Consider the following 22,949-nt stretch of genomic DNA (forward strand, 5'->3'; position numbering starts at 1 on the left):
GGACTGATCCCAGGGAAGCTAAGATGGATCCTGGCCTTCCCTCACTCCTTCGAGCCCTCCTTTCAGGGATGAAGCCCTGCTTAAAAAGTTGAATAAAAGAAAATAGAACGATACCACGGTTCCATTTCCCCACCACTTCCTCGCCCGAGGCCCCCGTCCCTACCCCGGGATCCCTCTTTCCGACCAGCTTCCCTCTGGCGCGTCCTACAAGGTATTGAGGGCCCCAAGAGTGAGACACCCCCCCAACGAGAGCCCCCTGGAGCTCCCAGGACATAGGGCTTCGGAGCTACCGACAGACCGACCACGCAAGCGCAAAAGGCCGAGCCAGGAGCAAGCGCGAACTGCTCAGGCCGGTGGGTGCGCAGGCCCAGCCCGGCGTGAGACGGTCTCGTGGTGTCTACGTTGTTGGGTAGGCGGGGCCGCGCGCGTGGTGGCCGCGCCGGCGCCGTTCGCCGGGTGTGACGTTGTAATCGTGCGCCGCCACCACCGGTGGGCCTGGGGCTCGCGGGAGGGGGAAGAGGAGGAGGAGGAGGAGGAGGAGGGGGAGGGGGAGGTGATAGAGGGGGAGGCTGAAGCAGAGCAAGAGGCGGCCGCGGCGGGGCGGCTCGGAAGCGCGGCGAGGACCTAGGAGCGTTGTAATCTTGAATTGAGACGGCTGCCCCTGAAGACAGCAGGAGTGGCGGGACCGCCGGCGTCGCCGGAGAGATGAGCCGGGAAGCCTGAGGCCGGAGACGCCCGCCCTCGGGCCCGACGCCCGGCTTCCTCGCTCCCGGTGAGGACGCCCCCCCTCCCCTCCCCCAGTCCTACCGCGGCCTCTCCCATTTCGGGACCTCGTTCCCACCTAACCTGGGCCCAGAAACCTCGAAGGGGTTTCTGAAGGCCTTTCGCTTCGAGCCGCCTGAGCCTGTGGCAACGTAACTGGGGACGGGGCAGGAGAGGGGGTTGGGCCCGTCTAGCTCGCGCGGCTCAGTTCTACCTCAGCGCCCTTCTTCGACTGCCTTAGGACGGATTCAGTTCTCTTTAAGTTTCCTTCAAATCTTTCCCCTTTCATCAGACTCTACTCCCTGAACCATAGCCTTGGAGTCCCCATCATTCCCCTCTGAGACGACCTCACATTCCACCGCACCCTACCCCACCCCACCCCATCCCACCCCATTCCCCGTTCCCCGTAGGGGGGTAGAAGAGAGCTCGTTTCCCGCTCTTGCACACGGTTTCCTTGTGGAAGCTGTGTTCTCAGGTACCTCTGTACAGTGTCAGGATTCCAGTGATGAGATATTTCTTTGAGCAAAGATATCACCCTTATTAGGCTCTCAAAGGATACCCCTCATGGTAATAAAATAGAGTTAGAAAGTACTGGGTTTGACCTGGCATCTGAGAAATAAGAGCCTCCTGAGGCTTGTTACTTAGCCATTCTCCTTTGTAGAGTAGGGATGATTGCAAAGTCTCAAAGGGCCCCTTGGGGGTCATGTTAACCTGGAAAATCTGAAGTCATGAGTTTTGCATTTTTCCTTCTTTTCCTAGTTATTTGCCTCTGAAACCAGGGAAGGCATGCTGAGGAAGAAGACAGGATCTGAGATCAGGATTTTTGGATTGTGACATTCTAACTTTTGTTCTACAGGCTACTGGAAGATGAAAGAGACTATACAAGGGACTGGGTCTTGGGGCCCTGAGCCTCCTGGACCTGGCATAGCCCCAGCTTACTCAAGCCCCAGGCGGGAGCGTCTTCGTTGGCCCCCACCGCCCAAACCCCGACTCAAATCAGGTGGAGGGTTTGGGCCAGATCCTGGGGCAGGGACCACAGTGCCAACCAGATGCCTCCCTGTCCCTCGGCCCTCTTTCGATGCCTCAGCTAGTGAAGAGGAGGAGGAAGAAGAGGAAGAAGAGGATGAAGATGAGGAGGAGGAAGTGGTGCCTTGGAGACTGCCTCCTAGATGGGGTCAGCTGGGAGCCTCCCAGAGGCCTCGCCCTCCCCGCCCCACTCATCGAAAAATGTGCTCACAGCGCCGCCGCCGAGCTATGAGAGCCTTCCGGATGCTACTTTACTCAAAAAGCACCTCTCTGACATTCCACTGGAAGCTTTGGGGGCGCCACCGGGGCCGGCGGCGGGGCCTCACGCACCCCAAGAATCATCTTCCACCCCAAGAAGGGGGTGCGACACCACAGGCACCATCCCCCTGCTGTCGTTTTGACTCCCCTCGGGGGCCACCCCCACCGCGGCTGGGTCTGCTAGGTGCTCTCATGGCTGAGGATGGGGTGAGAGGGTCTCCACCTGTGCCCTCTGGGCTCCCGATGGAGGAAGATGGGCTAAGGTGGACTCCAAAGTCTCCTCTGGACCCTGACTCAGGTAAGGTGGGAAAGAGCTAAGAGCTTGGCATTCCAGGATCTTTTTGCTGTGGTGAAAACTGGGATAAAAGTAGGGTGGCAGGGTAAGAGATCAGAGATAGCTGTAAAATGTCTTAAGTGCCATTTTGAGGAGGAACTAAGTTTGCTGTGATGTCAAAGCTGGGATTCAGAATTCCTAAGTAGATGTTTTGTAGTCTTGCCATATGGATGAGAAAAGGAGCCATGGTTTTGAGAAATCAGACATTGCTGTCCACTTGAAACCCCCCTTGCACATCCACTTCCAGAGGGTGCCATTTTCATAGTGGTCTGCGGATGGGTCTTTCCGGGTAGTGTAGTGGATAACCTGCACATTTGTACCTGATATTCTCGTTTGGAACAGTTCCCTTTTGGAGAACTTCAGACAAACATAAATTTAGCCTTTTAACATCTTTATTAAATATTTACATTTTTATTGAGCCTTTACTGTAGCCAGGTACGAGGTTAGTATTAGGCATACAGTAGTGAATGTATCTCTGAAATTTACATCTCTCTGAATCCTAACCTGCTTTCCTCCTGTCATGAGTAGGTAACTCTTCCATCTTGTCCCTTCATAATCACCTGGACATCCTTACTTCACACTGTGGAATCTCCATTCCTAAGGGTCTACATTGGTAGATGTATCATTCTGCTATCATTCTGCTTCAGCTCATCCTTGTTGTGGTGTCATAATTTGTGTGCATCATTTAAATCCTCCCATTGTCCCTTGCTCTGGGCCAATTTCTCAACCCCATACTATTTCCCTTGCCCTACAGGCCTCCTCCCATGTACTCTGCCCAATGGCTTTGGGGGACCACCTGGGCCAGAAGGGGAACGCAGTCTGGCACCCCCTGATGCCAGCATCCTCATCAGCAATGTGTGCAGCATCGGGGACCATGTGGCCCAGGAGCTTTTTCAGGGCTCAGATTTGGGCACTGCAGAAGAGACAGAGCGGCCTGGGGAGAAGGCTGGCCAGCACAGCCCTCTGCGGGAGGAGCATGTGACCTGCGTACAGAGTAAGAAGCCCAGAAGACTTAGTCTCTCCCTCAGCAGACTCTCAGATAGAATCTGGAGGCCTCACTCTACACCTCTCTACCTTGTCCATTCAGGTATCTTGGATGAATTTCTTCAAACATATGGCAGCCTCATCCCCCTCAGCACTGATGAGATAGTAGAGAAATTGGAGGACATTTTCCAGCAGGAATTCTCTACACCTTCCAGGTGAGGTTTGAAAGACAGATGCCCTACAAAGGATGACTGGAACATTTCTCCCCAAGAATGTTGCTGCTTCTTTCTCCTATTGGCAGGTGTCCTTAGGGAGAAGGGTTGAAACTAGAGCTGACAGGAAAGAATCTGAAGGCAAGGGGCCAAGTTCTTGAAGCCAATTGGGAGGGATCTTTACCTGGGACCCTGAAATCCTTCGTATACATGAATATTATTCATGTGCCTTTTTCTGGGGAGTAGACCTTTAGCAGCCTTCAAAGGGACTATGAGCAAAAAGAAAAAGTGCATGTAGACTTTTATTCTAAACAGTAGAAGGTACTTCTATGTGCCTTAGCCCAGCCCTCTTGTCTCTTGTGTGACCCCACCCTTGGCCTACTCAGGAAGGGCCTGGTGCTGCAACTGATCCAGTCATATCAGCGGATGCCAGGGAATGCCATGGTGAGGGGCTTCCGAGTGGCCTATAAGCGGCATGTGCTGACCATGGATGACTTAGGGACCTTGTATGGACAGAACTGGCTCAATGACCAGGTGAGAAGGGGTGGAGAAGCAAGCCTGAGAGGGGATTTAGGGAGAGGGGTGTCTGGGGCCCTCTGCATGGGGGAGCCCTGTACCCATGCTACACCCTCCATGGCAAGTTGCCTCCAATCTTCTTCCCAGGTTATGAACATGTATGGAGACCTGGTCATGGACACAGTCCCTGAAAAGGTAGGCCTAATCAGACTTCAGTCCCCAAAAGGAGCTGGGTCATAGTGGAATGCCGGGAAGAGTATGAGGATCAGACTTCTGTAGAGAAAGGGAAATGAAAACAAAATTAAAGTTTTTAATTTCTTGGTCAGGGATTCTCACTATTTTTTTTAGCAGTTGATAGCTCTGGAAAAATGCCCTTTTTCCCTTTTCTTTCTTTTTTTGGGAAGTAGGTAAAAAGAAGCACATACAGAGACTGAAACATCTGCTTAAACTATTGGGCGAGTAATACCAGACTTCTCTTTTTTCAGTTCTAAGTAGCTTTTTTCAGTCCCTTTCATCTCTTTCATTTTACATAACAAGGATATCTGTTTCTTGAGGAGAGGTGGCACATGTTAAATTCAAATCTGTAATGCTGACCCTGAATTTTTCAATTCTGTCCCTTTCCCCAAGTCTTTGAGTGTTCCTTTGTAATAATGAAACCAGCAATTGGGGATACAAAGCTAAATTGTGTTTTTTTGTTTTGTTTTGTTTTGTTTTTACCTTAATTGAATTGGAATGGGAGTTGTTGAACTAGTCCTTAGAGCCACAAGACAGGGAGTGGACTGGATGGAAGGGGAGAGATGTGGACAAGTGGGAGATTTCAAGGGAGGGCTGAGGTCTTTTAATTCCATCCAGCTCTTTTGTGTCATTGGGACAGGTGCATTTCTTCAACAGTTTCTTCTATGATAAACTCCGTACGAAGGGTTATGATGGGGTGAAAAGGTGGACCAAAAACGTGAGTTGTGAATTCACATCTATTTGTGTAAGACCTTCCCTCTAAAGAATTAAGAGTTCTGTTTTCTATGAACCCTTTCCTCCAACCCTGTTCATTCAGTCTTTAAAGTATGTATTAAAGGCCTGCTGTGTATCAGGCACTGTGCCAGGCACTAAGGATACAGTATTTAACAAGGAGAACTCCTTCCCCTATGAAATGAGAAAAACAAAGTAGTTAAATTTCAGCCAACAACATGTACTGTCAACAAATGAAAACAGGGTAATGCAGTAGAGTGATCTGGAGGCAGGTATTTTAGATTGGTGGTCTAGGAAGGCCTCTTTAGCTGAGACTTGAATAATGAGGAACCAGCCATGTACAGATCTGGGAGTAGAGGGTTCTAGGCAAAAGGACCAGCACATGGACCTAAAACACATGAGAAGGAACATGTTTGAAGAACAGTGAGCCCATGTGGGTGGCCTCTGTAGTTGGAGCAGTGAGGTCAGAGAATAGATCCTGTAAGCCATGTAAGATAGGCTAAGGAGGGTGGGTCTTATTCTACATGCACTGAGAAACCATTGAAGAGTTTTAAGCAGGCTGGAAAGTTTGAAGCCCCTGTTTGAAAAGAGGGGCAAGAGTAGAAGCAGCCAGACTAACTGGGAAAGAAGCACAGCTAGATAAGAAAGTTAGACCAGAGTCTAAAAGGAGGGAGATTGAGAGAGTGAGAGAGCAGCTATATCTAGTTAGGGCAAGTTGTGGAGGTAGAGCCAATAGGACTTCAATGGACTGGATATAGGGAATGAAATGATAGGAATCCAGGATGATGCCTAGGGTTTTGGCCTCAGTACCTGGGAAAGATTCAGGGAGGAACAGGTTTGGTGAGGAAAATCAAGATTTCTTTTCTCTTTGCCTCCAATTCAAAGGCCAGAAAATTTCCACAATGGGGGAGAACCACTGGCTCAGCGTATCTCTAACTTCTGTCCCCCAGTTCAAAAGCTCATACCCTTAGGGACCTAGCAGGGACCACCGCTTCAAGTAGAGGCGGATTTGACATAAAGTGAAAAGAACATAGCCTTCTATATGCCTGGGTTTGAATCCCACCTTTGCTGTTTCTTACTCTGTGACCTTGAGCAGATTACTTTTCCGAGCCACAGTTTCCTCATCTGTTAGGTTGAACATGAGAAATTCCTTTCAAGTTTGTTTTGAGCATTTACCACATGTAGGCATGGTTCTAAGTGTATTATGAATATTAAGCTAATTTAATCCTTATCACAAATGTATGGTGGATACTACTATATTTACCCTGTTACAAGATAAAGAAATTGAGGATCAAAAGTTTATTAAGGGAAAAAAAAGTTTATGAAGGGGGCGGTGCACGGGTGGTTCAGTGGTAGAATTCTTGCCTGCCAATGTGGGAGACCCGGGTTCGATTCCCGGCCCATGCACTTCCCAAAAACAAACAAGCAAAGAAAGAAAGAAAAAATGAACACAAATTCAACAAATAGTACAGCAATAAAGGGATACTCACATGAAGAAAGAATAAAAGGTGACCCCAGGCATACAGCAATAGCATACCAAAAAAAAAAAAGCTTATTAAGTAGCTTGCCTGAGATCATGGCCAGTACCTGGAGGAGCAGGATTTGAACCCTGGCAGATTGGGTCTAGAGTCCTGAGCTGGGGCTTTCACCTATAAAGCACCTTTAATGCCCAAGGAGTGTGTGGCTGGTCATGGGCTCTCAATGGGTGGTTTTATTACCACCTCTGTCCTGCTCTACTCCCTTACCCCTAAGAATCTAGACATTCAGGTGCTGGCCTTGTCTCACGGTCCAGGGTCTGGGTCTTGTGTTCATCCACTCGGCTCTCTTACCTACCCCTCAATTCCTCTTTGCAATTCCCCTGTGCTGTTTCACCTGACTCCTTATACTGCCTCTTCAGGTGGACATCTTCAATAAGGAACTGCTGCTAATCCCCATCCACCTTGAGGTGCACTGGTCCCTCATCTCTGTTGATGTGAGGCGACGCACCATCACCTATTTTGACTCACAGCGCACCCTAAACCGCCGCTGCCCTAAGGTTTGAGGGGAATGTGGGAACACTGGCAGAAATCAGGGGAGATCCATTGGCAAGACATTCCAGGGAGAAAGGTGGGCTTTGGGCTTCTGAGGAGCAACCTGGGCATGGCACCTGTTGCCCCCTATCCTGGGGCCAATTGGGAGATATAGGGCATCACTTTCTCCTTTTTCCCACCCACATAGCATATTGCCAAGTATCTACAGGCAGAGGCTGTAAAGAAAGACCGACTGGATTTCCACCAGGGCTGGAAAGGTTACTTCAAAATGGTGAGTTTCCAGAGGGAGAAGTCTGGGGTGGTGGTGGGGTAGTGGTAGGAGGCAAAAGTTGAAGCCATATCCTTGGGAGCTCCAGGTGAAGGGTTTACTTTCTTTCTATTCACTAGAATGTGGCCAGGCAGAATAATGACAGTGACTGTGGTGCCTTCGTATTGCAGGTAAGCAGATGATGGGGACCTTCTTCCCCTTTAGCTCCAGAGTCACTTGGGGCAAAGGAATGGGAGGGGCTAGGAGGCTGGATATTCTGTATCTCTCATTTGGCTCACAGCCTGGTTTGCAGCAGGAGTAACCTTATACATTAGAATGCAGAAACGCTGATTTCATTGGTCCTTTCTCCATCTCATATCCATTTTCCATTTGGTGTCTGGCCCCAATATATGTCCTTTGAGCTCCCAACTTAATCCATTTTCCCCCTCCTATACTAGGTGTATCATGTAGCAATGTATCATGTACGTTGTTTGAATCATACTTCTTTGGAATCCCAGTTCATGTTATTCTGGCTCCCTTTGTATGTGAATTGGGGATGCTTCAGAAAGATTGAGTGAGATATACCTCCTATGAAATGTGGAGCTTAAGTCCTGACTTGGGGGGATACTCTCAGTGAGTAGTTCTCATGGCCTGCTTTGTTAACACCCAGTACTGCAAGCACCTGGCCCTGTCTCAGCCATTCAGCTTCACCCAGCAGGACATGCCCAAACTTCGTCGGCAGATCTACAAGGAGCTGTGTCACTGCAAACTCACTGTGTGAGCCTCGTACCCCAGGCCCCAAGCCTGTTAATGGGCAGGGGGCATGGGCAACCCTTCCCAAGAAACTCCAGTTCCCTCTCTTGCCTCTTCCCACCCAATCCCTTTGTTTTTTCATATTTAAATGTTTTGATTTCTGTATTTTTTTTTCTTTGAGAGAATACTTGTTGATTTTTGATGGGCAGGGGTGGCCATGGAAAGCCCCTTTCTCTGTTCAGGGGAGCATGGCCTTGTGGCCTAGGTGGGACAGTTACCCCCACCTTCCATGTTAAGGGGCAGGAAAATAAGTGCTGGGGGTGGTGGGTGAGCAATGGGATTACTGCCTGCCAGATCTTAAAACTTTTATATATATATATATATGTATGTATATATACACACATATATATACACACACACACACATATATATGTGCGTATATATGTATATATATATGTATATGTATATATATATATATATATATAAATGCCACGGTCCTGCTCTGGTCAATAAAGGATCCTTTGGAGATAAATAAGTGGTGGTCTTCCTTAAGGGGCCTCAAACTAGTGGATGTTCTCTATCTCAGGCTGTTCCCTCCAGCCAGTGCTGCTAGCTAGCCCTTCTTGGGTCTGGAGACTTCAGGGCCAGCTTCTTTCTTGGCTCAGGTAATGCCAACAGATGTCTTTGCCACTCAATCAAATCCCAGCCGAGGGAGCAGGGGCCTGGAAGGAGCAAGTCTCCAAAATAAGGGAACTTGAAACTGGCTGAATCTGGGGAACAGAAGACCGAAGGGACTGGGGAGGGAGAAGGCCAGGATCACCCACAGCTATCAAAAGTGTACTTTTAGCCCAGTAGTAGTTTCCTTCAACCCTCTTCTTCCGGCCAGAGGAATCCTTTAGAATGGGAGCCTTTCCCGGCTCCAAGGGGTATGGCTCCTTCTGATCCCATTATCCTAGGGGTGCGGTGCCGGAAGAGCATAAATAAAATCTGGATTTAGTGGAGACCTGGAGTAGAGGTAAAGGAAGTGGTAGTCCCAGGAGCCAGGAAGTCCCTAGAGATCAAAACCTCGCCCCTCTTGCTTGATAGGACCTTCAAGGCCACATGACAAGGCACTCTCGCCTCCGCACGTGTAGGGGTGCAGGGCCCCAAGATGGCTGCCAGGCCTCGAGGCCTGACTCCAATATGTCACTTCCGTACCGGCGAGAAGGGCGGGCCCTTCAGCCAATGAGGTTGTGGGGCGGGCCTTCGCCTTGATAGGCGTTCAAATTATCCAGTGGTGGCTGCGTACCAGAGGGCCTACGAACAAACGTCACGTTGAGTTGCCGAGCGCCGGCAGGTGGGGCCGAGGCCGCTAGGCCAATGCGATGGCTGGGGCGGGGTCGGGCGCTCTTATAAGTTGTCGATAGGCGGGCACTCCACCCTAGTTTCTAAGGATCATGTCTGCGAGTCAGGATTCTCGGTAAGAAAAGCATATACAGGAGGCTATGGCTACTTACCCTGCTGCTGCCTGCCGAGGGCCCCGCCAGGGGGAGCTGAGGCCTACCGTCGTAGGCCCACCAGGGTGGCGGGGAAACCAAGCCGGGAGAAACCATCCTAGGGGACTGAGGGGGAAGATCCGCGGCCGACGCTGCCACCAGGGCCTAGGCAGAGGGAAAGGACGGACCGGCTTTCGCAGCCGAGCGTGCGAGGTTCACTAGGAGGCCTCGACCCGGAATGGTGCCGTGCTTGAAGCCCTGGCGCTGAGTGGTGAGACTAGGTCGCGACCCAGCGTGAGGAGGGAGAGACGGCCGCACGGCGGGGCCGGCGCCCGCTGCCGGGGGGAGGGCTGGCGTGCGCAGCGCTTGGAGGATTCCGACGGGACCACTCGCCGTTGGCGGGGGTGTCTGGCTGCTCTTGTCCGGTCGCAGCTGAAGTAGGGGTCGAGGAGAGGAAACTGGCCTTTCAGGGAGTTGGTTTTCTTGGCGGCCGGGCTTGAACCTGGCTCTGAGGAGCGGCCACTGGAGACACGGGGTGCCCACCCGGCGCCGGGCGGGCGGGACCATTTTGCCGCACAAGTCGGGCAATCGGCAAACTGCGGATGGCCTGGTCCACTTTCCTTCGGGGGTGAGCGGCCTGAGGTATGGGAGGGCGACGCCATTTCGCGATGGGTTGGGCGAGGGGTGGATTGTTCCATGAAGGGGGTCACGCCGCCGGGTGGTCGAGGGAGCGAGCACATGGCGGCCTCAGTGCTCCCCCTCCCCCTGTCTGCTTCGCTTCTAAGTATTGTGCAATCTCCCCCTTTGCTTGCTCGGTTGGGGCTCATTGTGCGCGAGGCTGCCACCGCCCGCGGCCTCCCACATCCGGGCACCGCGACGAGGGGGGGAGTTAGGCTTGAGGGAGTGGGGGAGGGCGCTGGCGTAATGACGTGGGGGGAGAAGGGGCTGTCCTCCCCTCCAATCTGCTAGGTGAAGGGCGGGACTTCCGGCATGCTCGGGCCGGCGCTTTGCGCGGCCGGCCCGGGACACGTGGGTCCGGCGGGTGAGCACCACATCCGGGCACTGTAAGCACGGCCCTACGCCTTACAGCCTGGGTCTTTAAGGAAGTTTACTGTGTGGTTTCTGGAGTAGTTTGACCTGTGTAGCTCCTGGTCACGGGGCAAAGGCCTGACTCAGTTTTAAAGCATCTTCGCTATGAGTTGTCGGGGAACAGGTGAAGGTTGGGTTGGTGAGAGAAGGCCGGTGGCATCATGCAGAGCAGGTTGCTGGTTGAAAGAACCCGGCTGTGAAGACGTGCCTCATTCAGACAAGGGAAAATTCTCATGCTTTAATCGGCAGATCCAGAGACAATGGCCCCGATGGGATGGAACCCGAAGGCGTCATCGAGGTGAGACTGCATCCCTACCACCATTGCCTGTGTCTGTGAGAGAGGCTGTACTACCCACCATGTTCCCTCCTTCCTAGAGTGGGAATTTAGGGTTTTAAGTTACAATTAAAGCCAGGATTCTCTTGTAATGCATAGCTTAAGTATTTACGTCCTACTCCAAAGGAATTCTTGAATTCTTATCTTCATTTTAGTGGTTTATTGAAAGTCTTAATTTTCTAAAGCTGTGTCACAAAATGTGTCTTTGAAATTGACTCCTGTTCTCCCGTATACAATCCTCGCAGTTTATAAGTGGGCTGGCCCCTTAAGAGTGGTTTCTCAGCCCATCTAGAGCCAGCAGGCTTCCCTGGAGGGGTGTGGGCTTTGAAATCCCCATGCAGGCACAAGGCCCTGTTGGCTCAAGTTCTAGATCCCAGCCTCACCTCTTTCATTTCTCAAGCCTTAATTTTTTTGCCCCTTACAGAGTAACTGGAATGAGATCGTTGACAGCTTTGATGATATGAACCTCTCGGAGTCCCTTCTCCGTGGCATCTATGCTTATGGTTTTGAGAAGCCTTCTGCCATCCAGCAGCGAGCCATTCTTCCTTGTATCAAGGGTGAGAACACTTTGCCCCAGAGGAGATTTTGGGCCTTTCCTGGCCTGGGTAGAGTGGTACTTTGATATCCCATCTCATATCAGCCAAGGACAGAGCAACTCCTTGTTTCTCCCGGCTTGGCTTTTGTATCATGCCCATGCCAGGTTCATGCCTAGGACACGTGGATTGCAGGCTTCATTTCAATAAAATAGTGTTTTTGCCAACTTAAAATTGTTTTTGTGGGTATATTTTTAGCCCAGCTAGGTGTAGTACTAAACAAGTTAACTTTCTCTCACTTCTAAGTCTGTTACTTACCATTGTTTAACTGTTTTGTGAAGCTCTTAATGTCTTATATTTGGCCTCATTTATTGGTTGCTTATTGATCTCGTTAAACAGAATGCAGGGCCTTCAGTGACCTATGATCCCACAGCATGTACCTCTACTACATCTTAACTCCCTCCTAATTTGTCTGTTTGCCTAGGTTATGATGTGATCGCTCAAGCCCAGTCTGGGACTGGGAAAACGGCCACTTTTGCCATATCAATTCTGCAACAGATCGAATTGGATCTAAAGGCTACCCAGGCCTTGGTCCTGGCTCCCACTCGTGAACTGGCTCAGCAGGTGAGAGCTTGGCTCTTTGTCCTGCCGAGGACTGATTTAGGAATTGATTATTATAAGTGAGAAACCTGAAAAGTGTCCTCTCCAACCAGCACCACCTTGGGAAGAACTGCAGTGTGGCTTAGGTGGAGCAGGGAAGAAGAAAGATGATCTAAAATAAGGAAAAGATGGGTTGGTGACTTCTGAATCATTCAAGACTTGTTGGTTTCATAATTATATAATACCTTTTCTACCCAAACACAAGCACTACTTCCTCCACCCATTTCCTGAGTCAAAGGGGTGGCTGCTGGTTGAAGCCTGGCTGGCTGGGCGAGTTTGGCAGCTGGTTTTATGAACAAACCCCTTGACAATGGGCAAAGAGACACCTGATTGGTGGTGTTAATCTTATATCAGTCAAGGGCAAAATACTTACAGTCCTTTGTTCATCCTAGCTTGATGCCTGTTTGGTGGCCAGAGCTGTTTCATGCCTAGGGCACATACAATCCTTAAAGCTGGATTCTCATTTTCTTCCTGACTCCTACATGAGAATGAAATGCTGGTCTCATCAGTAAATTGGACTCAGGGTTGTATTTCTTTTAAAATTTTCTGTGGCAGATATACTCATCATTCCAGTACTAACTTCTGGACAAGGATAATGTAAGCATAAGGTTCTGGTAGAACCCCATTCTGGGCATGTTCATTTTAAGCAAGTATGTCCAGAGCATACTTAACAGTGAACTGCCACTTAGCTCAAGTTATATGGCGAGGGTGCAGTAGGACACGTCTGTGTCATCCAGTCAGTTCATAGAGTGGGTTAACCAAGGTGTGGTGATAAATGGATCACAGCTTTCAGAAAGTGAATTCAGGGTCTCAAATAAGAAGCCAAACTGAAGCTGTTCTTCCAGAGAGGAAGGAATGTACATCTCTGTCCTGAGTGTACACACAGAAATCATGTCTGTCTCTGCCACTTAATAGCAGTATGCTCTTAAGTGGGTTGTTTAAACTGCCGTTTCTCACCTGTAAAATGGGTTTTAAAATAAGGGTCTTTTTCTAAGTTATTAGGAAGAATAAAGACAAAGAGAAGCATGAAAATGAGGCCTAGCTGTTATAACTAATTATTTACCTTTTTTTGGGTTCAGATACAGAAGGTGGTAATGGCATTAGGAGATTACATGGGTGCCTCCTGCCACGCCTGTATCGGGGGCACCAATGTGCGTGCTGAGGTTCAGAAGCTGCAGATGGAGGCTCCCCATATCATCGTGGGTACCCCAGGCCGTGTATTTGATATGCTTAATCGGAGATACCTGTGTAAGTATCTTCAATTTTCCAGCCCTTGGGTTATTTCCCTTTTGGTGTATGTTCCCAGTTTTTTCAATTTAAGCTACAACCCCACTCGCAAGAATCGTAATCTTCCCTTCTGAAAGAACTGCTCTGTGATGAACCCCATGCGTGTCATCTGAGCCTGGTTCCCTGGTATTTCAGCCCAGGTGGTGTTCTACTTCCCAGGGTTGTTGGCCTAGGAGGGATTCTGGGTAGATGATCAGTTGTTGTACTCTGAGAGCAGACTACCTGTGGCCACCCCCCACCCCGTTTTTAATGCAAAGTTAGTATATTTCTCTTTCCCTGATTACTCTCGGGTTTTTTCTTCCCTATAGCTCCCAAATACATCAAAATGTTTGTACTAGATGAAGCTGATGAAATGTTGAGCCGTGGATTCAAAGACCAGATCTATGACATATTCCAAAAGCTCAACAGCAATACCCAGGTGAGACCTTTATACAGAGGCTTGCTTTATAGTTGATGCTTCATTTGTGCAATAAAGTGTTCATTTATGTAATAAAGTATAGTAAGGTAACTATAAGGAGTCCTGGGGTTTCACTTTCAACATGATTTCTGTTTTGAGGTATGAGTGGTGAATAGGGTAGCACACCCTAAGGATATTTCTTCCCAATAGGTGGTTTTGTTGTCAGCTACAATGCCTTCCGATGTGCTTGAGGTGACTAAGAAGTTCATGAGGGACCCCATTCGGATACTTGTCAAGAAGGAAGAGTTGACACTGGAGGGTATCCGCCAATTCTACATCAATGTGGAACGAGAGGTGGGGCCCAGTGCAGGAGGCGGGCCTGGTAATGAGTTGTTGGGTATAGCCCCTGACTGGTTTTCTCCTCCCCTCCAGGAGTGGAAGCTGGACACGTTGTGTGACTTGTATGAAACCTTGACCATCACCCAGGCAGTCATTTTCATCAACACTCGAAGGAAGGTCGATTGGCTCACTGAGAAGATGCATGCCCGAGACTTCACCGTCTCTGCCATGGTGAGTTATTGCCACTTTGTCAGTTACCAGCAAATCTGTTTCCTACTGAGTCCTCGTATATGTGTGTTCTGTTGTTGTCACACCTAAAGCCCACTTGACTATACTCTTTTGTTTCCTGTTACACAGCATGGGGATATGGATCAAAAGGAACGAGATGTGATCATGAGGGAGTTCCGTTCCGGTTCTAGCAGAGTACTGATTACCACTGACCTGCTGGTGAGTTAGGAAAATTTGGGGAGGTTTGGGAAGGAAGAAGGGTGAGTCCAAGGTGATTCCCTCTCCAGGGGGCTTCCTAGTGCCCCTCCCAGGAAAGTAGCAACTTGGAATAAAATCTGGCAAGCCCAAAGTCTTTAGGAGAGAGGGCATGTTTTTCCTTTTGCCTTCCTTTGGCTGCCTACATATATATATATATATCTATCTCAGTTCCTTTTGGGTAGATTGTATTCTCTTTTTTCCTTCTCTACATGCTGAAGTTGTCATCTTTCTTGACATAGGCCAGAGGCATTGATGTGCAGCAGGTTTCTTTAGTCATCAACTATGACCTTCCCACCAACAGGGAAAACTATATCCACAGGTAAGTGTAGAATTAAAGTACTCACCGAACCCCTCATCTGCCCACTGACCCCAGGTTGGAAGCTTTTTCCCCACCCCACCTCTCACTCCCTTATCCTGAGATGACATTATTGACTTCCAGAATTGGTCGTGGTGGACGTTTTGGCCGTAAGGGTGTGGCTATTAACATGGTGACAGAAGAAGACAAGAGGACTCTTCGAGACATTGAGACCTTCTACAACACCTCCATTGAGGAAATGCCCCTCAATGTTGCTGACCTCATCTGAGAGGCTTTTGTGTTACCCAGCCCCAGCCAGGGTTCATGCCTGGGGGGCCAAGGAGGAGCAGAAGGGGGGAGGGAAGGGAGCCAAGGGATGGACATCTTGTCATTTTTTTCCTTTTTTTTTCTTTGAATAAATGTCACTTTTTGAGGCAAAAGAAGGAACCGTGAACATTTTAGACACCCTTTTCTTTGGGGTAGGCTCTTGCCCCAGGCGCCGTCTTGTCTCCCAAAAAAAAAAAAGAAAAAAAAACACTAACCCACTTCCCTAACCTAGTCACCTCCAGACCCCAGGGGCTCTCCCCCCACCCCAGCCAAAATCTTCAGAAAGTGATTTAGGGGGCTATATGTCACTCAACCTCATTTGCTGGACCAAATCTGGAGGGGAAAACCCCTGAATAAGGTGGATTGTCCCCAGGTGGGGGGAGCAGGGGAGAGAAAATGGTAGCCATTTTTACATTGTTTTGTATAGTATTTATTGAATTCAGGAAACAAACACAAAATTCTGAATAAAATTACTTGGAAACTGCCTGTTTGGGCTCCTCATTTCTTACCTCCCCTTCCCTCACCCACCTGCTGCTGGGTACATCTCAGTTCTCCCCTTCCCCAGTTTCTTTTTGAGAAAATGGCATGTTGCCTCAGGGTAGTGACCTTTCTTTGAGGGGTAGGTGAGCACTGTCATGAGCGGAACACATCAGCTAAGAAGGAAGTAATAGATTGGAGAGTAATGACACTAAGGAGTGAAAACTTAATGCTAATGTTCTAGAATTCATTCCACTGAGGGAGTTGACTGCGGAATCTATTCTCTTGCCACAACTGTTGAGCCAGTTTTGCTAACGTAGACAAATGCGTCCCCAGAGGCCGATTGCCCAACTCAGTCTCATTCTATCCATGTGATAGATTTCCAAGTCAAGGCCAATCATCCCTTACCTTCAAGATTTATGACTAAGACATTTGTGGCAGGAGCTGAGGTGCCTGAGTCAGATTGGGGGTTGGGATTGTCTCGGTTACAGGAAGTAAGGCTTTTTATTTCCTCATTTTCCAAAAGAAGGCAGAAGGAAGAGTAGGGTTGGCTGAGTAAACCACTGGTACTGGCAGAGCCTAGCTGGGCTTTGGGTGAGCTGGTTCTGTCATGAGGCTGGTGGTTCTCTTTGGGGCCCTGCTTGGGCTACTAGCAGGTAAGGAAAAGGGGAGACTAAAGGGAGGGTCTGGGGGAGGATTCTGCCCCTGGGTTGCTAACCAGCCTCTACTCCGCTGAAAGCCCATGAAGCAGGAAATGATTGTCCTCACAAAAAATCAGCCACTCTGCTGCCATCCTTCACGGTGACACCCACAGCTACAGCCAGCACAGCAAGTCCTGGAACAACCAGCCACAAGACCACCAGAAGCCACAGGACCTCCACCACCACAGGCACCTCTAGCCATGGACCCACTACTGCAACACACATTCCTGCCAGCACCAGTCATGGAAATGCCACAGTTCATCCAAGTAACAGCACTACCACCAGCCTAGGAACCTCCACCAGTTCCCCCCACCCAGAGCCACCTCCCCCTTCTCCGAGTCCTAGACCAGGATCCACAGAGGCTGTAGGGGACTACACATGGCCTAATGGTTCCCAGCCCTGCGTCCGGCTCCAAGCCCAGATTCAGATACGGGTCCTGTACCCAACTCAAGATGGAGGGGAGGTAAGGTGGGGGTGGTGAGGGAAAAAGAGGCAAGTCCTGCTGTGATGCAGAAGGGAAAAAGGAAGCAGACAGAAAGGGGACAAACAGGGTGGGGATGAAGGGAACCGGGAACTGCATATGGCCTGGCCAAGTAGTCTTGTGACACTCGAATCTTTAACTTCCGCAGACCTGGGGCATCTCTGTACTGAACCCCAACAAAACTAAAGCCCAGGGGGACTGTGGGGGAGCTCATCCCCACCTGCTTCTTTTTTTCCCTTATGGACAGATCAGCTTTGCCTTCAAGCAGGTATTGCTCCATTACTTCACTTCCACCCTTTACTCTCACCTTCTGCCCCATCCCTACCAATCCCTTGCTGCATTCCTTATTCTGTGGACATGATGTCACTCCCCACTGCTGCCTGAACATTTCCTCTCCCCAGGAGCCAACACAGAGCGCTGTCTACCTTAACTCTATGGCTGTGGAGTACAATGTGTCCTTCCCACGGGCAATACGTAAGTCTCCCTTCCTTTGCTTGCTTGTTGCTAGCACTAGATATCTGGGCTCCTGAAGGGTCCTACACCTGGGGGGTGGGCAGATAAGTGTGGCTCTCTTTTCCACCCCTTCAGAATGGACATTCTCAGCTCAAAATTCATCCCTTGGAGACCTCCAAGTCCCTTTGGGCCAGAGCTTCAGTTGCAGAAATGCGAGCATCACTCTTTCACCAGCTTTCCACGTCGACCTCCTCTCCCTGCAATTACAGGCTGCACAGCTGCCTCCCTCAGGAGTCTTTGGGCCAAGTAAGACCAACTCTTGCCTTCCTAGAACTCTCCCACTGCGTGAAAGCCCCTTTCAAGTCACCTTTCTCACACCCCCACCTTACATCCCTCCCTCTTGCAGGCTTGTCTTGGCAGAACAGGGCACCTGACCTCCCTCTTACAGCAGGCTCTGCCCATTTTCCTCTTTTGTTACCGAGCTTTCTCATCAATCTCGCTCCCCCCATCCTATCCTCTGACACTTCCTTTTCCCGCCCCACTTTTTTTTGCATGGTCAGGCGCCAGGAATCCAAAACCCAGGTATCCAGCATGGCAGGCGAGAACTCTGCCTGCTGAGCCACCGTGGCCTGTCTCCCACCCACCACTGTGTCAATGCCTACTTGCTGTTATCTTTTTTTTTTTTTTTGTAAAGAGCAGTTGTAGGTTTACAGGATTAATTTTTCTGCCAGGTTTCCCTTGTCCCGATGACCGGTCCTTCTCGCTGCCTCTCATCATCGGCCTGATCCTCCTTGGCCTCCTCACCCTAGTGTTTGCTGCCTTCTGCATTGCCCGGCGGCGCCCATCTACCTACCAACCTCTCTGAGCATTAATCTGACCCCCAGGAGGTGCCTCATCCTCACCCTGCAGCCGATTCAAAGACAAAGTTCTACTCCTTCTCTCTCTTAAACAATAGAGATAATGTGACCACAAAGAATGAGAAGTTTTTATTAGATGTGACAGGTTTCCCCCAATAGGAGTAGTAAAACCTTTCCAAATCTTTGTTGTTCCTTTCCCTCGTCCTACCAGGATTAAAAGCCGTGAGTTTTTTGTTACATGACTTTCTGTGCCTTCAATGGTTGGGTTTCAGGAAGCCAGGATGAAAATGTCAAGGTGTGGCCAAATGCCCTCACGGGTCATTCCCCCAAACCTAGCACAGCTGGTGTTGGATCTACCATGCTTTCCTCCCTTCCTCCTCGTCTTCTGGGGTCACTGAATGCTCCAGTTCACTCGCCCTACAAATTCAGTGGTGCCATCCTGGGAAGGCAGCTTTCTCAACCCTCAAATACTGGGAAGGGTCCAGGAGGCAGCAATTAGTGTGGGTGTTATTTCCTTTTCAAAGCCAGCATCACTGTCTCCTGAACCACCAGAATGTCTTGGAACAAACCAATTAAGCGGCTTCTGCCCCTGAGACGTACCCATCTCACTTGCAAAGGGTTTCATCATGGAAACAGTGGATGCTCTGACCTACGCGCACACACACAGTTACCCTCTGTGCTCCTAGAAACACCATGCCCCAGTCTGGGCTACCAGCCGAGCTAGCCCTTATGTTCCCAGTTCCTCAAGAGCCTGGGGAGCGACAGATAGCATCGTCCTCCCAGTCATAGCACCATCACTGGAGTCAGGATGGGGATGCGCTGCCCGACTGCTGCCTCACAGATACCCCGTGACCTTGCAGACTGCAGGGCAGGATACACGGACAAGCGGCTGACAGCAACGCACAGGGCGGAGGGTGGACGGGGACGCCGGGTGTTGGGAGTTCTGAGCCGGATAGCTCCCGCCAGCTCTAGCCTACAGTACCTTCCCAAGTGTGTGTGTGTGGGGGGTGGGGGTGGGGTGGGGGGTGGCTCCCCGGCCTCGCTTAAATTCTCACTCCACATGCCGCCCAGAAGGTGGAAGCCCGTTCTGCGTGCGGGAACCGGGCCGCCGCGTGGGAGTGCCCCCAGGGCGCTGGGAAGGCCTCTCCCGCCTCCTCCTCTTCCGCCTCATGGTTTCTGCCCAGGTAGTTGCTGGCGCACCCATACTCCAAGGCATGGGCGAACCCGGGGAGGAAGAAGTGTAGGCCTATGTAAGAAAGGCTGCCCGGCGCGGATGATCCTGTTCCCGCCCGCGCCGTTCCTTCAGAAGACGCCGAGAGAAGCGGAGACAGAGCTAAAGGGCGCCGATCCAACGCCATTTTGGAAACTCAGGCTCCTTCGCTTCCAACTTCGAACAATATAAAGTTGGCAAGGAGAAGACAAGATGGCGCCGAGCAGGAGGAGCGAAAAAAGACACGGGGACAAATCTTGCTTCCGAACTGGCAGCGCGGACAGACGCGACAGATGTAACTGCGCAGGCGTGGAGCTTTGGCACGCTTTAAAATTTGGACAGCGGCTTGCGTCCAAAACGAGGTCTCTTGGACGAGACCTATCTTACACTGCTGAACGCAGGGTGTCGCGGCTTACTCGCGGAAAAGAACAAGGAACGGAATGCGCGGCGTGCGCGCATGCGCAAAGCAAATCAGTGGGGGGTCTGGAAAGCCTGGCGGAAGCAACCTTAGCAATATGGCGGCTGAGGCGGATAGACTGCTCAGATGGTTGATGGTGCCGATTCTTCTACCTGAGAAATGCTACGACCAAATTTTCGTCCAGTGGGACTTGCTTCACAGTGAGTGCTTTTTGGTATCCTGTCAAAGTTCTGCTCGAGTGTTCGCGAGTCATAATTGTGATATGACCAGCAATTAAGTGACGGCAGCGGTTCCTACCGCGCCGTGCTGAGCGGAAGTCACTTCTGAGAGGGGCGGAAATATCTTGGGGTCCTCCGAGAGGGGACGCCATATTGGGGTGGGAGGAGGAGTCGCCGGATGGAAGTAATTCCTTGTAAAAATTATTTCCCCTTTTGATCTTTAGCGACGAGAGACTAAAAGACTTAGAACTTACAAAAACAATAAAAATTTGATCTGATCGTTCCAACCTTTAGTAAGTCGCTGTACCTTCAGGAACAAGTTTAAACTTAATTCAAAGTGTCTGATGAAGCAGGTCTTCAACTGCGCCCTCAAACTTCCTGTTTCTGCTACTTCATTGCCCTCCTTCCAGCCTCCACATTTGTTTACAGTCTTAATTTTGTAGTAACTTGCCTTTCTCTTTCTATCTGCGAGGCAAATCCACAATCGCAAGGTCCACCTCAAAAAGCTCCCTTGGAAAGTCTTCCGGGTCTTTCCCGGTCAGTTCCTGGTGCCGCCTTCTGTGTCGGACACTCTGTTTTATTTCCTTTCATAACCCGTGGGAGTTGACTCCCACTCGGCTAAGCTCCTTGTGTTTGAATGCTTCAGGGCTAAAACGGGGGTGGGGGTGGGGGGTGGAGGCGGAGGGTGGAGGCGGGGGGTGGAGGCGGGACGCAGAGCGAAAAAGTGAGCCGGTCCTGAGGGAAGATCTGTAAAGTGGACCAGCCCATTCCTCAGCAGAGGGAAGCAAAGAGCGACCCCTGAGCATTGCTCAGCAGAGGAGCAGGGGTCATCCTTGGAAGTCAGACCAAGGAGTTTAGATGTTATTTCATAGGCAGTGTAAGATTGGTTGAAGAGGAAGACATGGTAAAAACTTTTTGGAAAGTCATCTGGTTTGAGAATGTGAAATGGTTTGGAGCAGGGAAGCGCAGACATTTTTTTCTCTGAGATAATCTAAGTCCTCTTTGTGTAGAAATGTCAGGCCTCAGGAGGAGCTGCAAGTCACAGAAGTACTTCAAATCTGTAGACCTGGTCAGCCTTCTGAAAGTCTTGGCCTGGGTTCTAGAGACTTCTTCTTTGCTTACCCCTTTTTCTCTTCTCAGTTCCCTGTCTCAAGATTCTCCTCAGTAAAGGCCTGGGGCTGGGCATTGTGGCTGGGTCGCTTCTAGGTATGTACCTTATCTTCCTTTCCTGTTGCTGGGGTTGGGGTGCGAAAGACCATTTCTTGTATTGTAACTTAACTGAAAGTGGGATTGACCTGCTTTCCAGTTAGGTCTGTAATTGTGTTGTGCTGCCAAGGGTTTGGAGACACCTCATTCTTCCCCCAGTAAAGCTGCCCCAGGTGTTTAAAATCCTGGGAGCCAAGAGTGCCGAAGGGCTAAGTCTTCAGTCAGTGATGCTGGAACTAGTGGCATTGACTGGGACCATGGTCTACAGCATCACCAACAACTTCCCTTTCAGGTAAGGGGCCTGTTCTTTGTCCCTAAGTCAAATGTTCACAACTCTAGCAGGGGCACCTGTAGAGGTGATAAGAGGTCAGCATCCCAAGAATGCTCAGAATGAGTCATTTAGGGCTGGGGGCTGCTGGAGGCAAGAGGTGAGGAATCTGCAGGACCCAGATGGATGGGGTGTGGTGGTTCTCCCTGCCCCTTTCCAGGCCCGCCTCTCCCCCACCTCTTGACTCTGCAGCTCTTGGGGTGAAGCATTGTTCCTGATGCTCCAGACAATTACCATCTGCTTCCTGGTCCTGCACTACCGAGGACAGACTGTGAAAGGTGATGGGGATTTACAGAAGCACGGGCTTTCACATACCTTGCTGGGAGCACAGGCTTGGGGAAACCGGAAGCCATTGAGAGGCTTTGAGGATTCTTTGTCCTCCTGACCCCCAGGTGTCGTGCTCCTAGCCTGCTATGCCCTGGTCCTGCTGATGCTGCTTTCACCGCTGACACCCCAAGCTGTGGTCACTCTGCTGCAGGCCTCCAATGTGCCTGCTGTGCTGGTGGGAAGGGTGGGTACTGGGGAAAGGGGGTAGGGAGGGAAGTCAGAATGGAAGCCCCAAAGTGTGGGGGTATTGGGCTAAGAGGGATAGGGGATGGGAACACAGGAAGAGTTCCGTTGATGGAACCAAGCTTCTCAACTCAACCTCTAGCTGCTCCAGGCTGCCACCAACTACCACAATGGACACACAGGCCAACTCTCAGCCATCACAGTCTTTCTGCTGTTTGGGGGCTCCCTCGCCCGAATCTTCACCTCCATTCAGGTGAGGGCACGTTCTTCCCTCTAGAGGGCACTAAAACCTCATCTTCTTTCCCCAGCTGAAAGCCCAGGTGGCCCCTCTGGCGCTTTTGTTCCTTATTGAGCTGTGCTGAAGGGTGACCCTAGCTTTGTCCCTTACCTCTAGGAAACTGGAGACCCCCTCATGGCTGGAACCTTTGTGGTCTCCTCCCTCTGCAACGGCCTCATCGCAGCCCAGCTCCTCTTATACTGGAATGCAAAGGCTCCCCACAAGCAGAAAAAGGAGCAGTAGGGCCAGCTGGCTCCTGGAGTCCGTTCCGTGTTTCCGTTCGTGCACCTAACCTCAGGGTCCCCCCATCTGAGCCAATCAACTGGTGTGATTTTTAGATTAAACATTTTCCCCCACATGCACAAACATAGTCCCATCATAATTGCAACTCCTTGAGCCAGGGTTTTAGTGGGAATGTATAGTTGGGGGATCTAGACCTTGAAAACTACCCCCATCCTGTCCTTTTAATGTGGATATGCTGACATTTATTGAGTGCTGTTCTA

At 50.4% G+C, this 22,949-nt stretch overlaps 4 protein-coding genes and 4 non-coding genes across 10 annotated transcripts; all 8 read left to right on the plus strand.

Moving 5' to 3' along the window:
- Window positions 1–502: 502 nt before the first annotated feature.
- On the plus strand, window positions 503–8,631 carry SENP3 (SUMO specific peptidase 3). Its single transcript, XM_077165850.1, has 11 exons — window positions 503–772; window positions 1,619–2,344; window positions 3,135–3,374; window positions 3,468–3,579; window positions 3,963–4,110; window positions 4,240–4,287; window positions 4,967–5,044; window positions 6,956–7,093; window positions 7,276–7,359; window positions 7,476–7,526; window positions 8,006–8,631. The coding sequence occupies exons 2-11, from the start codon at window positions 1,630–1,632 to the stop codon at window positions 8,114–8,116; spliced, it is 1,725 nt and encodes a 574-aa protein (XP_077021965.1). The 5' UTR covers window positions 503–772; window positions 1,619–1,629; the 3' UTR covers window positions 8,117–8,631.
- Window positions 8,632–9,416: 785 nt separating this feature from the next.
- EIF4A1 (eukaryotic translation initiation factor 4A1) lies at window positions 9,417–15,796 on the plus strand. Of its 2 annotated transcripts, XM_077165851.1 has the most exons (11): window positions 9,417–9,547; window positions 10,902–10,950; window positions 11,411–11,543; window positions 12,004–12,143; window positions 13,259–13,427; window positions 13,775–13,884; window positions 14,074–14,217; window positions 14,296–14,433; window positions 14,560–14,649; window positions 14,928–15,007; window positions 15,128–15,796. In XM_077165851.1, the coding sequence occupies exons 1-11, from the start codon at window positions 9,525–9,527 to the stop codon at window positions 15,270–15,272; spliced, it is 1,221 nt and encodes a 406-aa protein (XP_077021966.1). In that variant the 5' UTR covers window positions 9,417–9,524; the 3' UTR covers window positions 15,273–15,796. The 2 variants fall into 2 exon arrangements, with proteins under 2 accessions (XP_077021966.1, XP_077021967.1); XM_077165852.1 differs by lacking the exons at window positions 9,417–9,547; window positions 10,902–10,950 and adding an exon at window positions 10,961–11,074.
- Window positions 11,578–11,707, plus strand: LOC143689296 (small nucleolar RNA SNORA48). Its single transcript, XR_013178738.1, has one exon. It is a non-coding gene; the product is annotated as a small nucleolar RNA SNORA48 (small nucleolar RNA).
- Window positions 12,479–12,620, plus strand: LOC143689297 (small nucleolar RNA SNORA48). The gene has a single exon (XR_013178739.1). It is a non-coding gene; the product is annotated as a small nucleolar RNA SNORA48 (small nucleolar RNA).
- On the plus strand, window positions 13,548–13,681 carry LOC143689315 (small nucleolar RNA SNORD10). The gene has a single exon (XR_013178756.1). It is a non-coding gene; the product is annotated as a small nucleolar RNA SNORD10 (small nucleolar RNA).
- LOC143689275 (small nucleolar RNA SNORA67) lies at window positions 14,695–14,835 on the plus strand. Its single transcript, XR_013178720.1, has one exon. It is a non-coding gene; the product is annotated as a small nucleolar RNA SNORA67 (small nucleolar RNA).
- Window positions 15,797–15,893: 97 nt separating the features above from the next.
- Window positions 15,894–18,516, plus strand: CD68 (CD68 molecule). Of its 2 annotated transcripts, XM_077165853.1 has the most exons (6): window positions 15,894–16,443; window positions 16,527–16,951; window positions 17,118–17,237; window positions 17,371–17,443; window positions 17,558–17,728; window positions 18,154–18,516. In XM_077165853.1, the coding sequence occupies exons 1-6, from the start codon at window positions 16,398–16,400 to the stop codon at window positions 18,285–18,287; spliced, it is 969 nt and encodes a 322-aa protein (XP_077021968.1). In that variant the 5' UTR covers window positions 15,894–16,397; the 3' UTR covers window positions 18,288–18,516. The 2 variants fall into 2 exon arrangements, with proteins under 2 accessions (XP_077021968.1, XP_077021969.1); XM_077165854.1 differs by lacking the exon at window positions 17,118–17,237.
- Window positions 18,517–19,340: 824 nt separating this feature from the next.
- On the plus strand, window positions 19,341–22,812 carry MPDU1 (mannose-P-dolichol utilization defect 1). The gene is made up of 7 exons (XM_077165855.1): window positions 19,341–20,107; window positions 21,266–21,331; window positions 21,491–21,623; window positions 21,852–21,937; window positions 22,052–22,170; window positions 22,312–22,422; window positions 22,564–22,812. The coding sequence occupies exons 1-7, from the start codon at window positions 19,930–19,932 to the stop codon at window positions 22,687–22,689; spliced, it is 819 nt and encodes a 272-aa protein (XP_077021970.1). The 5' UTR covers window positions 19,341–19,929; the 3' UTR covers window positions 22,690–22,812.
- The last annotated feature ends 137 nt before the right edge of the window (window positions 22,813–22,949 follow it).

This window comes from Tamandua tetradactyla, chromosome 6 (genome assembly GCF_023851605.1).
Source record: "Tamandua tetradactyla isolate mTamTet1 chromosome 6, mTamTet1.pri, whole genome shotgun sequence".
Classification (NCBI taxonomy): domain Eukaryota; kingdom Metazoa; phylum Chordata; class Mammalia; order Pilosa; family Myrmecophagidae; genus Tamandua; species Tamandua tetradactyla.

Bases quoted from the DNA above. Each gene is read 5' to 3' on its own strand.
- SENP3 (XM_077165850.1), top strand. From the start codon at position 1,630: ATGAAAGAGACTATACAAGGGACTGGGTCTTGGGGCCCTGAGCCTCCT. The intron at 4,288-4,966 runs GTAGGCCTAATC...TCATTGGGACAG, and splicing joins TGGACACAGTCCCTGAAAAG to GTGCATTTCTTCAACAGTTT. The intron at 7,094-7,275 runs GTTTGAGGGGAA...CCACCCACATAG, and splicing joins TAAACCGCCGCTGCCCTAAG to CATATTGCCAAGTATCTACA.
- EIF4A1 (XM_077165851.1), top strand. From the start codon at position 9,525: ATGTCTGCGAGTCAGGATTCTCG. The intron at 14,434-14,559 runs GTGAGTTATTGC...CCTGTTACACAG, and splicing joins ACTTCACCGTCTCTGCCATG to CATGGGGATATGGATCAAAA. The intron at 14,650-14,927 runs GTGAGTTAGGAA...TTCTTGACATAG, and splicing joins TGATTACCACTGACCTGCTG to GCCAGAGGCATTGATGTGCA.
- CD68 (XM_077165853.1), top strand. From the start codon at position 16,398: ATGAGGCTGGTGGTTCTCTTTGGGGCCCTGCTTGGGCTACTAGCAG. The intron at 16,952-17,117 runs GTAAGGTGGGGG...TAACTTCCGCAG, and splicing joins CAACTCAAGATGGAGGGGAG to ACCTGGGGCATCTCTGTACT. The intron at 17,729-18,153 runs GTAAGACCAACT...TTTTTCTGCCAG, and splicing joins CTCAGGAGTCTTTGGGCCAA to GTTTCCCTTGTCCCGATGAC.
- MPDU1 (XM_077165855.1), top strand. From the start codon at position 19,930: ATGCGCGGCGTGCGCGCATGCGCAAAGCAAATCAGTGGGGGGTCTGGA. The intron at 21,332-21,490 runs GTATGTACCTTA...TTCTTCCCCCAG, and splicing joins TGTGGCTGGGTCGCTTCTAG to TAAAGCTGCCCCAGGTGTTT. The intron at 21,624-21,851 runs GTAAGGGGCCTG...TTGACTCTGCAG, and splicing joins ACCAACAACTTCCCTTTCAG to CTCTTGGGGTGAAGCATTGT.